This window comes from Rattus rattus, chromosome 2, assembly GCF_011064425.1.
Source record: "Rattus rattus isolate New Zealand chromosome 2, Rrattus_CSIRO_v1, whole genome shotgun sequence".
NCBI classification, from domain to species: Eukaryota; Metazoa; Chordata; class Mammalia; order Rodentia; family Muridae; genus Rattus; species Rattus rattus.
In genome coordinates, this window is record NC_046155.1 from 42,870,980 (window position 1) to 42,887,703 (window position 16,724).

At 41.6% G+C, this 16,724-nt stretch overlaps 1 protein-coding gene across 3 annotated transcripts in view; it reads right to left on the minus strand.

Moving 5' to 3' along the window:
* Positions 1-16,101, minus strand: part of Hpse2 (heparanase 2 (inactive)) — a 1,004,606-nt gene extending 988,505 nt beyond the window's left edge. For all 3 annotated transcript variants that reach the window (XM_032892002.1, XM_032892001.1, XM_032892000.1), the window contains exons 1-2: positions 15,812-16,101; positions 12,531-12,688 (exon numbers count right to left, since the gene is read on the minus strand). In XM_032892002.1, the coding sequence (XP_032747893.1) occupies positions 12,531-12,688; positions 15,812-16,101 (448 nt within the window). The remainder of the gene's footprint in view (positions 1-12,530; positions 12,689-15,811) is intronic.
* Between the last annotated feature and the right edge of the window lie 623 nt (positions 16,102-16,724).

Below are 16,724 nucleotides of genomic sequence, written 5' to 3' on the forward strand. Positions count from 1 at the left end.
TGGACTCCCAGGGGAACTGGTTTGGTTTTTATATTGTAATGCTAGAGCTACTCCCTGAAGACTGACTTAATTTGCTTAGAGCCCAAAGTTTTTAAAGTTTCCCTGGCTAATTCTAATGAGGAGTAAGGAGCGGGAAGCAGTGACTAACTTCTCTAATCTTAAATCGAGTGAGACAATTAGTAAGTACACTGCTCCATTGGAGAGTGAGAACCAAAACTGATCAGCTTTGAAGAACTTGCAGTGTCTGATGCCTGAGACATTTAAGAATTCAATAAATGGTATTCCAGTCGCACTTACAACCCAAGAAATGAATACTTCCACAGCAGCGGTAAGGTGAAGAGACTGGGAAACACTAGCGTGGGTCCCACCATACAGGTAGCTAGTGCTGCAGTACAATCTTACATTATCCCCAGGACGAAGTCTCTTCTTGACACAGGCTGACTGGCGCTTCACGGAAACACACAGTGTCAAATAAGGGGCAAGCCACCTCTCCAAGGTGTCAGAAGGCCAATCCCGTTCTTACAGTTTATTGATGGGAAGTGAGGGAAGACAGGGCCGGCAGTTCTGTAACACAGGAAATTCCCTCAGCACACCTTCCTGATTTACACTGGGTTCTGATACACACCACATGTGTCTTCACCCTCCTTTCTGCCCCCATTCCAAGTTTTCAATTGTTCAGCTCCACATCTAGGTGATGAAAACTTAAAACCTGTGCTTATAACATCTATGAGAAAGCTCATTTTGAAAGCTTTCTAAATTTCTACTTTACTGCCATGAGGAAAACAGAAGAAACAAAAGACCTCAGTCATCCACTAACACAAAAACCTTAGTGAAGACATTTAATAAGTGTAAGTTTTCTGCTGCGAGTTGTTGAAAATCCTGGCCTTTGGACTGTGGTGCCAGTCACTGGTTTTTACAAATGCTCTAGGAAACAATAGCATGTATTTTCCACAGTGGTTTTAGGTTACATGCTCAGTTTCACCTACGGTTTTAACTTGGCTAAGTTTGGCCTGGAGTTCCTTTTGAATCTAAATCTCACCGGATTTGCTTAAAGTCTACTCTTCCAAGGGGTCCCTAACAGTTGGACAAGGAAGTCTACAATCTTGTTTTCAAATAATTATAAGAAAATTGACACCCAGTTGAGAATAGCATAGTTATCTTAGACCAATGAAAGATATAAGACTTATCTCAGTCATGACTCTTTCTCAGTGGCTTAGTGACTATGTCACCAGAAAGCCATAGCTCTAGTTTCATTCTGCTTACTCACTACAGTAAAGGAAACATTATAACAGGTAATTAATGTCTTCCTTTGTTTAAAAAAAGAACTTTAAATTACTTGCTGGATATCTCAGCAGTGATTCTACAGTGATTCTAGCCCCTCACAGGGCACTCTCGAAATCTGTTCTATCTTCTGTCTGTCCTATGGACTCCTACCTTCCTACTGTCCAGTCTTAGTCCTCATCTAAATGTTATGTGGGAATTGGCTCCTAAACCACTAAGAATGCCATTCTACAAACTTTGTTCTAAATTAATTAATGTATTTATTTATTTTAGAGTTTGTCAGTAAAGAATAGCTCATAATCTGGAATCATCTAGGTCTAAACTGTACTCCAGCACACATACCCTCCCAGAGAAGTGATTTTAGACCCACTACCACAGAACATGCCACAGTGCTAGGAACCAGTGGGGAAACCATAACCTGGAACCAACCAATTATTAGCTCGATTACTTAAGTAGCCTGAGACATGCAGAAAATGTAATTTCTTGCTTCCTTCAGTTCTTAATTCCAAGTGGCTACTTAAAAGGTTGTCTATTGAATTTAAGAAACCTCATTTCAAAAGGAAGATAACAAAGATGAAGCAGAGACAAGGCTTGCTTGACCTCTCACCTTTGTCAGTTCCCTTTTCCCTCCACAATTCCCACTAGACCTAGACCTGGAAAATAAGGAAAAATAAATCAAAATCAATTTTTCAAATTTTTCCAATATTTTTCAAGAATTCCTCCCTACTTCTCTGCTGCCACTCCTTCCCTCAGTGACAGCTGGTTCATGTCCATGGCTTCCGCAGTACGAATGTTTGTACGCTCATACACTCGCAGGCTATGCTGGTCCAGTGGGAACTCTAAGACCTGCCCATGGGTACTTCTTCCTACTCCTTCAGTGTTTCCTGAAAGATGGTAACTTTCCCAGTTATTCTCGTGTTCCCTGGAATTGTCTTTTCATTGTGTTAGCAACTACCATGTGACCTAACCTACAAGAATCTCCATGAGACATACTTTTAATACTCCACAAGGTTGAATATATGTAGCTTTCAGATTCCAGATAAGTGAATGGATGAGCAAATTCAATAAATAAAAGACCAGATCCTTTTCTCTCATCTAAACGAAGTGTGGAGAGCAGAGGACTATATTCTAATCCTATTGTATTCACTACTGTGTATCTGACTTTATAACACATAGGAAGAGGTTGCACTTCAACTTGACACAAACCTAGACAAACCTTAGAGGAGACCATCTAATGGGGAACTGTACTTCCATCAGACTGACCTACAGGCATATCTGTAGGGCATTTTCTTGATCAATAATGAATGTGATAGGGCTCGGTCCACTGAAGCAGTGTCACTCATGGACAGGTGGTCCTCTGTAGTATAAGAAAACAGACTGAGGGGCTGGAGAGACGGCTCAGTGGTTAAGAGCACTGACTGCTCTTCCAGAGGTCCTGAGTTCAAATCCCAGCAACCACATGGTGGCTCACAACCATCTTAATGAGATCTGATTCCCTCTCCTGGTGGGTCCAAAGACAGCTACAGTGTATTATAAATAAACACATCTTTGAAAAAAAAAAAAGAAAACAGAGCAGGTCACAGACATCAAGTCAGTGAGCGGTGTTTCTTCATGGTCTCTGCTTCGGTTCCTGCCTCCAGGTTTCTTCCTTGAATTCCTGTCCTGACTTCCCTCAGTGATCTACTGTTAAGACAAATAACCCTTTCCTCACAAAGTTGCTTTTGGTCATGGCATTTTATCACAGCAGTGAAAGCAAATTAGAACAGAGATCAATAACTATTACTAACATTGTTGGTTCTCTTTTTTTTTTTTTCTTTCGGAGCTGGGGACCGAACCCAGGGCCTTGCGCTTCCTAGGCAAGCGCTCTACCACTGAGCTAAATCCACAACCCCGTATTACTAACATTGTTATTCACCCTGAATCCAGGCTAAAATCCCTTCTAGATCCCTCTTCTGACTAATTCAGCTCTTGCCTAATTAATTGCCTTCCCCAAACTAAAACAATCCTGAAAGCCTTTTCTATGTCCTTTGACATATGGCCCTCTTCTCTCTTGTTCTTATAAGTATTTTTCTCAACCCCATAAGAACAATAGTACCAACCAACCAGAGCTCCCAGGGACTAAACCACTACCCAAAGAGTACACATGGACAGATCCATGTCTCCAGATGCATATGTAGCAGAGAATGGCCTTGTTGGGCACCAATGGGAGGAGAAGCCCTTGGTCCTGCCAAGGGTGGAACCCCCACCCAGTGTAGGGGAATGTCGGGGGGGGGAGCAGGAAGGGGGTGGTTGGGGAGAAGGAACACCCTTATAGAAGAAGGGGAGGGGAATGGGATGGGGGCTTATGGACAGGAAACCGGGAAAGGGAATAACATTTGTAATGTAAATAAAAAATACCCAATAATAATAAAAACAGAATTTTTTCTATGTTCTCTGACCTATGACCCTCTCCTCTCTTGTTCTTCTAAGTATTTTTTCTGGCATGTCTTATGAGCCTTAATAAGTCTGAATTTCACAGAATATTAGAATTGTCTTCGTTTTAAATTTAAAAAAGTTTTCAGAAAAATAAACAACAATCCCAATAGTACACACTTGTTGTAAGAACCAAAACTAGTTCTGAAGTCTCTGAAAATCTCACAGAAAGAGGCAGAGTTTAAGCTGCAAGTTTAATGGCTGACATCAAGTTCCTATTCTACAATTCTTTAGTGAGGTGGCTTTGGAAAATTACCTGCACTCTGCCACAATTTCTCCTTCTGTAAAATTAGATAAGCAAGATTCTCCTCAGAGGGTTGATGATAAGATAAATGTACAAGTGTGTGTAAATTGCTTTAAATAGTACCTTGCACAGGATAAATGTGCAACAATATTGGGTAATGCAATTATTGTTATTCAAAGAAACAGTCATTCTTTAAAAGATCTAAAAATTATACTAATCTGAATAATTTACCTTTTTATAGCTTTACAATTCCACTTTTCTTCAGTACATTCTCTTTCCAGAACAAATTAAAATAAGTGGATCAAAAAAACCTAATAACTTTGACAAAAACACAGATAGACAGACAGACAGACAGACACTCCCCACTACCTGCCAAATATATTTTAATCCTTCAGGGCATATCTGAAATTGTGGGCAGTAAATTTTATATACATAAATATATGTATACATAAACTATGTTTTTCTGTATATACATACTTATGATCAAGCTTCATTTGTAAATTAAACAAAATAAAATAATAACTAATATTAAAACAGAGCAATTCAGAGATGAGAAGATGCCTCAGTGGTTAAAGCACTTATTGCTCTTGTAGAAAGCCCAAGTCCAGCTCCCAGCATTCCAGCGCACAGTCAACCCTCCTTAGAATTTAGAGAGCACCAGGCACACACATGGTGTATATACACATATGCAGACAAAACACACAAACATATAAAATAAAACAAATCGAAAAAATTGAAAACAGAGCAATTTTAAAAATATCGCATATGCACTTCATTTTCCTAAATATAAAGCTTTTATCTTCCATTTCTCATTACACACACACACACACACACACACACACACATGCATTTATTCAACTTTGTAAATAACAAAAATACTTTGATCCCATGCAGTATGATGGTTACATCTATTTGAATTTCTATGTGTTTATCAAGCTCAACATGTTTTAACGATAAATTGATAAAGACAAAATTTATCTATTTAAGTTAATCAAACATAAGTTAGAGGCACCTGCAGTAAGTTAAATTGTATGTGCAGAAATTAGGAAAGTTTGGCCATTTTGAGAGGGTGACATTAGTGCACACTAGGTTAGGGTAGGCTGATGAAGGAGTGTGGACTTGGCGCTATAGAAGATAAGTGAATTTGAATTTAAAGGCAGGGTATGGGTCCGAGGCAGCAGGTTCACCATCTACTACAGACACGGCTGGAAGACCTAAGCGCGGACCAGCGTGAATAAAGTCAAAAGATGATACCAGAGATTACTACAAAATCGTAATGACTACGAGACCATAGCACTCTGAGAGTATTGTCATGTTTTAGTCCTCTTGGATCCTCAAAACCTACCACAATCTTGGCATATTGCTGATAAACTATTTATTGAAATAAGAAAAATTACTATTTTTCACTTTAAGTGAAGAAAACTGAATGGATTTGAACTCTGATAGGAACATGAAAGCCAAACGACAAAGGGCTCAATGAATTCTCACAAGCTATTCATACACTAGTCTGGAATGTGTGTATTCATTGCGTCTAAATCACCATCCGTGGACAAATGAATAAAATAAAATGCCAAATCCTCTTCTTTTCCCATCTCCTCCTCTTTCTTCTTCCTCCCCTCCCTGCCCTACCACACACAGTGAGTGCTCAGAGAGAACAATTGAAAGAGACCTGAAGAAGCACTGACTGAGCTAACATCTCCCACAGAAAGTGCCTACCACTGAGAACCCTGACCTAAAGCTTGGCAGCCTGAACAAGCCAGGGTGAGTTTGAAGGGGAAAACTCAGTTTATGTAAGGTCCCTATCTCCCAGGACTTATGCTAAGAGAAAAAAATGTTAATAAGTTTGGCAAGAAAAATAATGATGTTTGGTGTAACAGTGTTATAGTTTATGTGGTACAACAAATTTGATTTCTTGAACCTATGAATAACTTGATAATCAGACCTGGCCTTCATTTACTTTCTGTGACTTGAGAGATCTGAAGTTTGACATGGTGGCAAATGCTTATAATCTTAGCTACCCAAGATGTCAAGGCAAGAAGATCACAAACTCAAGACCAGCCTAGACAACTTAGTGAGACCATCTCGAGATTAGAGTTTCAGGGGCTGGAGCAGTGGCTCAGCAGATAAGAGTATATAACTACTCTTGAAATGTTCAGTTCCCAACACCTAGGTGAGACATCTCACAACTGTCTGTAACTCAATCTCCAGAGGTATCTGATGCCTCTGGTATCTCCAGATACCTGCATATACATGCACAAACTGCACAAAGATGCATATACATACACAAAATTAAAATAGTTTTAAACAAAATTTAAAAGGCCTGGGCTTGTAGCTCATTGATACTGGCATGGGACCCAGAGTTCAATCCTGAGTACTACAAACAAAAACCAAAACAAAATAAAAACCATATACCTGGAACTAAAGCTTCTCGGTGAGTAAAGGAATTACTACTACAGAACACTAGCTTGCTTTTGCTCTACAAAAGAAGAAAGTATAACATAACAAATATCAAGCACAGGGCAATGGTAGCACATGCCTTTAATCAGCAGCACTCAGGAGGCAGAGGAAGGAGGATCTCTGTGAATTCAAGTCCAGCCTGGTCTACAGAGTGAGATTCAGGACAGCCAGGGCTACACAGCGAAACCTTGCTTCAAAAAACTCAAAAACTGAAACCAAAAACCCAGTATCAAGCATATTCTAAGGTTTTCATTTTATAAGCTTGCTATTGTAAGTGAATGAATAATTCAATTTTAAATGATCTATCACTCATAACTCACGTCTTCCTAACTCAAACTTAATATTAAGTGGAGGCACTGTAACGCACTTAAGCTAGAGGGCATGAAAGGGCAGAAACCAAGTGTCTTTGAAAGTCGAGGTGGAAATGTGCCCTTGAGCTGGGGACATATTAATAGTTTGCTGGTAGAATGCTTGCCTAATATGTATCAAGACCCAAGTTTACAGGAGCCAAACTCATGAGAAAATCTGGGAAGGTCAACGGGCTAGGGAAGGAGGTTGGGAGACAGAAAGGAAGATGGGGAGGAAAGATGTCCTTTCTGTCTCAGTAAAGAAAAACAAAACAACAACAAAAAAACATTTTTTTCTGTACAGCCAATTCTATTTCTACTATGTTTAAAATTTAAGATTACCAAAATTTGATCTGGATTTAATCAATCAAACTTTCTCACATACATACATTCTTCCCTTTCTTTTTAAATTACATATTTCATGTTTCCCAAAAAAACGCATTTGAACATCATAAAAGCCAATTTAGATAAATTTCTAGAAACGTGAATCTGTTTGGAATCATTTCTCAGATGTAGTTTTCTTCTTTAGTTACAAATTTTTCATAATTAACAGAAAATGTAGAAAACATGCTTTTGTAGAAAATAATCTAAAATAGCTCTAATACATGAAAACAACTCTAGTGTACTTTACCTTGCAGCCAGGATGGTCTCCTTACTGCCCAACCATGCATTAATATCATTCCCCATACTCTCTCCAGTTAAATGGCTTCTCTCCTGGTCCTTACATCTCTAAAATCTACCATCATTCACAAATTCAACCTGACTTGTTAGGTACAAGTCTTTCCATACTTGCGCAAACTAATTGATTCTCCTTAGATCCTCGTTCCTTGTTGCCTTAGTGTTGCTCTTCACCCAGGAAAAGAGATCTCTGAGTGTGTGCTGACACCAACGCTGTCAGCTGTTAACAACCATTACAAGGCAGGATAATAGCCTGCTTCCCTCTAAGGTTTTCCTTCCTTATTTCAGCACTGAGTTATGGATTTCTCCCAAAGCATTTATCACTAATGTACAAATGGTGATTTGGGATACTATCTTTTATTTATTTTATATCTCATTTTTTCATTGTTTAGCATAAGATTAAATCTAAAATAATAATATTTGGTTTTTGTAAACTGAGTTTCAAGAAACACCATGTGAAATAAAATGAGATAATGAACACTGCACAGTTCAAGACAATATGTGGGTTTCTGACAGCTGTGCATCTCTATCAATGAAACATTAGCAGAAAGAACAGAAATTAACTACTGACCTTCATGAAAACTGGAAAAACTTCCCAGAGCAGTGGACAATAATAGTATTAGTGCCATGCCTTAGACTTTAACAACATACGCTTCTGAAAAGTCTCCAAAAAAAGTATATGAAATTGTGAAAAAGCACTAGTATCCCAAGAACTGAAAACTCAAACATAGGAACTACAGAAGGCAAACAAGGAAAAGCAAAACTCAAGATGCAAAGAAGGGGGCACAGTGACAGCTACTGCTGCCCCAGCGCAAAGATTTCAATTTAATAAATGTGACTTGATGCACAGCCTGAAGCAAGGCAACTTTGTGAACAGATAGATGTATGTGTAGCTGAGATAATAAAAATGCTATTGAAATAGTACTAAGAATGAACGTTATGGGAGCACACAGTGGAGGAAAAGAATAAAGAATCTTTACATATGCCCTGACTCATTACTAATTGGTCACTTTTATCTCCTGTAGCTTTTCACCGTGCTTTTAAACCAGCAGGAATATTTACTGAAGATTTATCATGTGTCAATTACATGATAGTTAGTTACAATCTCCTCCTATACTCTGCATATAGTTAGAAAGGTAAACCAAACACATTTATGGGAAGTTACATTTCATATAAGATATAAAGAGCCAAAGGCACATAAATAAAACATGCCTTCCAGAATAAGAAGAGATCACTTGGAGCTTCCTGTTTGAAAGAGACTGTATGAATAAAGAGAACTGCAGTGTCCCTTTAAGAATGAGGTGTGTGGGGTGAGGTCTGAACAGAGCCAGGAGAAAGATATTCTAGCAGAAATATACTAGCTTTAAAAAAAAAAAAAAGACACGGGCTTAGCATAAGAAAGTACTTTAGGGAGATCTAAATAATCAAGGAAGGCCATATTAAAAATTACACAAAAACATAGGGTAGTAAAAGCTGAGACTGAATGTGAAAGGCTTTAAACATGTAGAAGAATATGAAAAGTTTATATAAAAAGTCTCAAATAATCAAGACTTTCTAGCAAAAAGAAGTAACATGATAAACATAAAACTTTAGACATCTAGGTTTTAATATGCATAATACATGGTATACATCTCCATTACAGACATGTTTATAGCCACAGAGAGAGAGAGTCATAAAACGAAGACACTGAAGACGCAGTGAAGATGGTAGGCTGGCACAAAACAGACCTGGGAAGGAAGTGTTTGCCCAGGATTATGTTGTGGGAAACAAGCAAAGCCCATCACACAGAACAGAGAGTAAACATGAGAGTCCCCGACAGGGCTTACCAATTACTCTGTTTTACTTCTGCCATCATTAGCATGCTTATACGAAATTCAAATTGCCCCAGCACAGGGCAAATAAGTAATTGTACCAAATTGATATATAAACAATGGCTTCACAGGGTTCAATAAAGTGCAATTGTTCTAGTGTGCTCTGAAAGTATTTGAAAAATAGAAGCCACATGACTTATTAACTGCATTGTTAATTCAAGAGAAAAAAACCACAACAGAATCGCAATATGAGTAAATTAACTAGAAAAATATGGGTTTGCTCAAGCTACAGCCTCAGTTCACTGTACCGATAGTATATCATAAAACTAAGGCTTAATCTCTTCTCTAAATCTCTCTCTCTCTCTCTCTCTCTCTCTCTCACACACACACACACACACACACACACACACACACACACACACACACACACCTTCCTGGGCACCTCATTTCCCTATCTTAAAGTGTCCCTATGTTCTCTTAAACCTGCCTAATGATTCCTTACATCAAATTCCTTCTTCTCACACTTTCTTATTACTTACTAACATTTTACATCATTAAATATAAATGCTGTAAGAGTCTTTAGCCTTCTTAAAGTGTTTTACCATCAATAAAATATTTACAAATTACTTTTTATAATCCTCACAGAAAAAAATGAGCATTAGGTATTATCAACATCCACAGGTTCTGAGAAGCAGTGAACCCAGGACCAGACATTCATAAGTGTTAGATCCAGGCCTACATCATGAACTTTCTAAGCCCAAGTTCCAAATATCATTGGGTTTTATTATGTATTTGTGAGACATTTTTATTCAATATCATGTTTAAGTAAATATGTTTTAATAAGGTGTCTTAATGGTCAGGTACGTAATGCAGAGCCATTTACCAAAAGAATCTAATTATTTTGCGTTGTCTGTGATGATTACAATAATCACTGGATAAAAACTGACAAGAAAATAGAATGTTAGTAAAATTGTTATTATACCAAGACATTTTTTATCTTAAATTCGGCAATGCAACATTTAACAACAAAGACAGCCTGGGTGATTTAAGGATAGTGAGCCTTCAAAGGGCAGGAGCAGGGCATTCCTACTCTCTTTAACTCTGGTGAGGCCTCCAGTGCTGATATAGTTCAGAGCATCCTATTACCAAGGAGACATAAATCAGAAGGAGTTCAGCTAGGAGCAATAAAACAGATTAGCGTCTGGACGGGTTGACTTTAAAGAAAGTTTTAAAAGAATTAAATCCAGGTAGTCTGTGAGGCTGGTGCCCACACCAAAAAATAAGTTATCTTGAAAGTATGCATCTTCAATATATACGTAAGTATCACTGCAAATATCTGAAGAAATATTTAGAAAAAATTTCAGGAGAAATTTGCAGTCAAAAAAGAAAACCTAAAGGAGAACCCCCTCCCTCTGGCGTGGTTAAAAACCCCACTCCTGTGGGTGTTCAGTGCGGGTGGGGTGGGAGGAAAGCTCATCTGGGATGCTGTGACTGTGACCTGGGGGAGTGGCAGGACTGAAAGTGAAGAGACTCTATCTTGCGTTTTGAGAATTGGTTTGCTTGTTTTTGTTTTTAATTCTGTGATGTTATACAGCCATCTGCCAATGACCTTTCTCCTCACCATGCCCACTTCTCCTTCTAAAAAGGTAAATAAGCCGTGTTCCTCACACAGAATTAATTCACTGTGTTCGGCGAGGGCTGGGTGCTAGGTTTAAAGAAAAGACTTGATTTCTAACATATATTGTTCTTTTTTCCCTCCCAGCAATTTCTGCAGCTCTTCTAAGTTTTCCCACAAACTGCAAAGGAAGTGGTTTAATGAATTTGAGCAAAAACTATCTCATCGGGGCAATCATTAATAAACCCCATCTCCTGATTGCTGCCAGAGCTGACAATGACCCTGAGAGCTGGGAGACCCTGGCTCTCACCACCAAGGCTGCAGTTCACATTGTCTTTTACCTTTCAGTGTCTCATGCTGAGTGACAGCAGACTCTACATGCAATCTACATCTTATAGCAATGACCTTCACCTTTGAAAAGATGGGTTCTCAAATGCCTTCACTCTTGGGCGAATTAAGGGAGTACACACACACACACACACACACACACACACACACACACACACTCTTCATTCAGTGGAGTCCCAAAATTACAAAAGTATCTCCTTATTCAGGTAATTTATAAGAACAAGTTGTAAAAATAAAATCCCAAGTACTCAGAAAATCTGTGCCCAGTTCTTCAAAATAATAATACACTAACACTGTGAGAAAGAACAGCAGGAGAGAGAGACAGACAGAGAGAAAGAGATGGAGCACACCGAAAGAGCCACCAATGGCTCTTTAACCAACTTTAACAGCATGGCAGCTGAAGATTCTACAATTTCTACCTATCTCTGAAAGAAATTCTCTCTAGTCACACTAGAAATGTCATAAGTAGTAACACTAAACCTTTTATAGGAAATGGTTAAATATAATTTTCATTTACTGTTAATAAAAATAAAATTGATCAAATGTACAATGATTGGCCTCTACACAGGAATAGTATTTGGAGCTTTCAAGCCTTTGCAAGACTTAATTCATCTGATTCTAGTTGTAAAGAAGGCTGACATCTGCAATGCCACTGTTAAACTGAGGAAAAACATATGACTGGAGACAAGGCAGTCCAAAAAGAGAAACCACTGCAAAAATTTCCAAATCTTCCTCAACAGTGAAACAACATAAAGGGTGTTATTCTATTAAAGTTTAGACCGGGCTTCAAAAAGGTTGTCTGTCTCCCGGTCCAGGAAAACAAGAACTAAGACAAATAAAAGGTCCATGTGCCTAGAAACCTAGAATGACGTGTGCCTGGCTCTTTACTTGTCTGAACTGGTTAAAGCCTCGAACTAGCCCACAGAATGTGGTCTATAGGTTCCAGAACGTTGTAAACTACTTACTGCCCAGCACAAACTCTGGCAGCCTGGACCTGGCAACCTGGGGAGTTCCCTTTGCGTGGTCACCCCAGGAGTCTCACACTCCCAATGAACCCTAGCCTGCTGCTTCTAGTTTTTCAGGGGAACTTCAAACAGGCTCTGCTCCAAGTCTGCCCCAACACACACACACACACACACACACACACACACACACAGAGAGAGAGAGAGAGAGAGAGAGAGAGAGAGAGAGAGAGAGAGAGAGAGAGAGAGAGAGAGCGAGCTTGATCCCACCTCCCAATTTCCTCCAACACTCAAAATCGGGACCAAATTTCTCACCATCCTCATAGTTTTTGAGATAGTAATCCGGGCCCGGGCCCCCGCGGCTTTTCGCCGGATTTCTCAGGTTCTGGAACTGCAGGAAATCCGTCCTTTTGCCCCCGAAGCGCAGAAAGGCGGGCGAGAGTCCCCGGGCCAGGGTCACCAGACGCTTGGAGCTGCAGGGGTAGAGAAAGAGAGAGGAAAGGATCCCGGGAGAAGGCTAGAGCGCACTGGTCAGGGAGTAAGGCCCCTTCTGACTCCCTGCAGGAGACCTGGCGGGAGATTTATTATCTAAGCCCACTCCAGCTTGCAGTCCGAGCCGAGTGCGGACTGCTTTTGCGGCGGCTCGTTAGTAACAACCAAGCTGCCCGCTTTACCCTCAGCCTCCGGATTCCCTGGGGCTGTTCCCTGACCCCGACTAGCCTCGGCTGCGCCCTCCCACCGACACCTTGATGCCCGACGAACTGATCTCTAAAGGACTGGAGATGTATTTGTTCCGAGCGTTGGGGCTGTGGCACTTGCGTGCCGAACTTGGGGCCAAGGCGCAACTGGCTGGCTTCTGCCACTACCAGGAAAGCGCTCCTGGCACAGACGCGCATGGAGTGGACCGCCAACCTCTTGACTGTTGCCAAACTTTCAAGCCGAAGTCCGCGTTGCCTTCCTGACCCCAGAGGCATAAGTAACTTGGCCTACTTTCTCTAAACCCAGGCACAGCATCTAAAGTCAAGAGGATTTTTTTTTTAATAACAAAACTGATTTTCCTACTCTATTACATTGTAATTGAGTAGCTTCTCAAATCTTAAGGCAGAGAGGTTCCCAGAATAAATGCTTGCCTTTCAGAGGATTCTCCCCATCCCATCCCCCAAAAGTAAAACCTGAGTCTTTTGGCACTTGAGATAATTCAGCCTGGTCTCAAGAGAACATTCTCTCCATCATACACACACACACACACACACACACACACACACACACACACACACACGCACGCGCACACATACACGTGCGTGCGCGCACACACACAGACACACACACACACACGCCCCCCCCCCCCCCTGGCTCCAATTGGGGTTTATCTTTCTTTTCCTTGCGGTTCGGTAGTGCTTGGTTTAAAAGAAAAAAGTCTGTCAAATTTTGGAAGTTGTGTGCCGGGAAATGTTTGAGTAGTAGAACAATAGCATTTGAATCTATTCATTTTCCGGATTTCCATCAATGGGTTTTAAAAAGCCAACGACTGCTACTCTAGGAAGTAATTGGGAACCAGCCCTGCAGATGCTGTTAATGCTGAGGAAACCGGCTGTTGAAATCAGGGTCTATGCATCATTTTTAACGCTTTGCTAGTTCAGGTTGTGAGAATCCAAATCAAAATGGAGACGTTAAAGAGTATCACAAAGGAGTTGGATTCAAAGGGCACTGAAGTAAAAGGAAACTCCTCTTTCAGACACTTTCTGGAAAGATACATGTCTACCCTGAGAGAGAGCCCAAAGGTCTGACTGAGTTCTCCAGGACCGAGTTGCAGGGAGGGCGCAGTTTAGGCGTCGCGTGGGCCGCCTGAGCGCAGAAGGGACGTCCGCGCGAGTGCGGCCCCAGGGAAACGCCGCATTTCCAATCTTCCGGATAAAGCCTGCACAGCCAATGCAAATGCGCCCCGCCACGGCTTCTTCCCTGAAAAGCTGCCTTCCAGAATTTTTCTGCAGCAGGCAAATATTTAGCGCGAACAAGCTGACATTTTTTTAAAGGAGGAGGAGGAAGAAAAAACTCGGAGGAGTCCGCGCAGCTGGAGCAATGCAATGCAAGTGGGGCGTGCATTTAGGAAAAGCCCTGTTGCACCCCACATTTGGATGAATTCAGAGAAGCGGTCTGCTGCACAGAAAAGCTTTCAAGGATGAAACCGGGTAGGCAGCGCTGTTCCCGCCCTCCCAAAAGCTGTACCTTCTGGAACCCCGAAACGGCCTCCGCATTGATGGCGACGACCTCAGAAACTTTGGGCTATGCTACCCTGACCTGGAAGGAGCGCTCGGTGCAGCGCCTACAGCTACCTGCTGCGTCCGCAGACCTGAGGTTGAGCGCTAAGGGGCGGGAGCACCCGGAAAAGCAAAACTCTACGGATAAAAAATGCACACTAAAGATGTGAGTCGGACACAGCCTCGGATCTGGAATGGATGGAGAGCACTCTAGACTCTTTGGAGGAGCCCAGACTGAGGGTCCAACGTGGAGGGAATTTTCAAAAACTTAACACTTGGAGGCTCAATATTGCACAGGTTTATGCTCCCTTTTTTCTTCGGTGCTTTTTTATTTTTATTTTTATTTCCAACGCCCCCCTCTTTGCAACCGCCCCTGATAGGAAGGGATCGGGGTTGCTCAACTGACTGAATAGTAACAACCGGGAAGCGGGTGAACCCAACTAGATTGTCAGGGAGTTTCAACGTCCAGGTTTGTGAATCTACCACTGCCTTTGGGTTCAAAACCCCCAACGGTTCCCCCGAGAGTTTCTAGGACCTTTATGGATCTCGTATGATGTACACTACGACCCGAGCAACGATTTTTTCCCACTGTAAAAAAACTAAACTATGCAGTTACCAAGGAAAACTCAAAGAGGAGGGTGGAGGGGGAAGGGCTCCATCTATAAAAAGTGTCTTACAAAGTCAAGCCTGGTAATGACAACAACGGAGGATACAAAATAAAAAAATTAACTCCAAACTAACTTGCTCACCGCTCAGGACTCTCCTTAAATTCGTTTTCTGTCTGGGAGTGAGAACTGATGAAACCATCTTTCCGTGGCAAATTCCACTTTCATGCAATCTCCCAACTGAACACTCCGACACACGCACACTGCTTTCTCTCTCACACACAACCACTCCTCTGGAGTCTTTGTTGTTCCAGATCTTCCCTTCTGTAACTTCCCTGAACCTCTTGTTTCTTTTTCAGAAGGGGAGACTAATTGTGGATATATGTAAGCACAACATTTTTTCAGTCATAACTGATAAGTTTCTGAAATGCCTTCTGCATTGCAAACATGTGCATCTTAATAGAAAACATTGCTTTCTCAATCACTAGTTACAGCCTCACAGCAAATATTCCAGGAGGGGGGAAACCTCCTTTTTTCTCTTGGAAAGACAGATTGGTTTGCTGCTGCTGCTGTTGCTGCTGCTGCTGTACCTCCTCCTCCTCTTCTCCTCCTCCTTCTTCTTAGTCTTCTTCTTTTCTCCTCTTTTTCTTCCCGCTTTGGAGCAGGGGATAGGAAGAGAATGGGGGTGGGAGTACTTAAATTTTTAAATGATCCATTGAAGCCCCTGCCTTACCTTAAGAAATCGAGCCAGCCATCATGAATGATGGACGGATCCAGATGCAGAGAGAGGAAGTTCTCACTGACTGTCCTGACTGGGTTCTTGGTGCTCACATCAAGTAGAATCAGGGTCTTTTCCTTCAAACCTGTAGCTCTGTCTACAGGCAAAGGTCTCCTGTTTCCAGCGTGGAAGGAGAGGGAGAGAGGGAGCAACAGAGCCAAGAAGAGAGCCACCAGGGCTAGGCACGAGGGGGGGCGGGAGCTGCTGGAGGACATGGCTTCAGGAAAAGCACAGAGCACCCTCATTATCCCTCTGATTTAAACTTCTCTCCCTACTGGGTCTCGATGGTGACTAATTGTCCTTATCTAAAGTGTGTGTCTATCTGCCCCCCTCCTCACCCCCCCTATTCTCTTTCGCCCTCGCTCCCTCGCTCTTGCTCGCTTGCTCGCATTTTTTTTTCAGTGTTTTGGTGCTGGTGGAGCGAACTCACGCCCCTAGCCAGCCTTCTCAGCAACTCGTGCCAAGAGTACTGTTCACCAGCACCGCCCCTTTAAGAGATTTGACTGCAGACATTTTTTAACTTTTTAAAGGTAAGGGAGGGGAGGGAGAAGAAGGGGGAGGGATGGCTGCTGTGCCCTACTGATTTAACCCGCTAGGGTCAGGAAGCGGCCAGTGGGACTGAAACAGTACTGTGGTACCATCTTGAGTAAGAGCTTATTTTCAAGTCCCCTCCCCAGTAGGCTCTGGGGAAGGCCTTCACCGCCTGAGGGACAGTCTGTCCTGACTATTTCTTACATACCGTCCACTCTGTGCCTTCCTTTTTGGGTTGAAGCAGTAAATGTTGTTAGGTTGTAAATGGTTTTATGATGGGCACTGAAATTGTTGCCAAGGCACAAAAGCAGAGAAGAGTCCATGCCTAGGTGTGCAG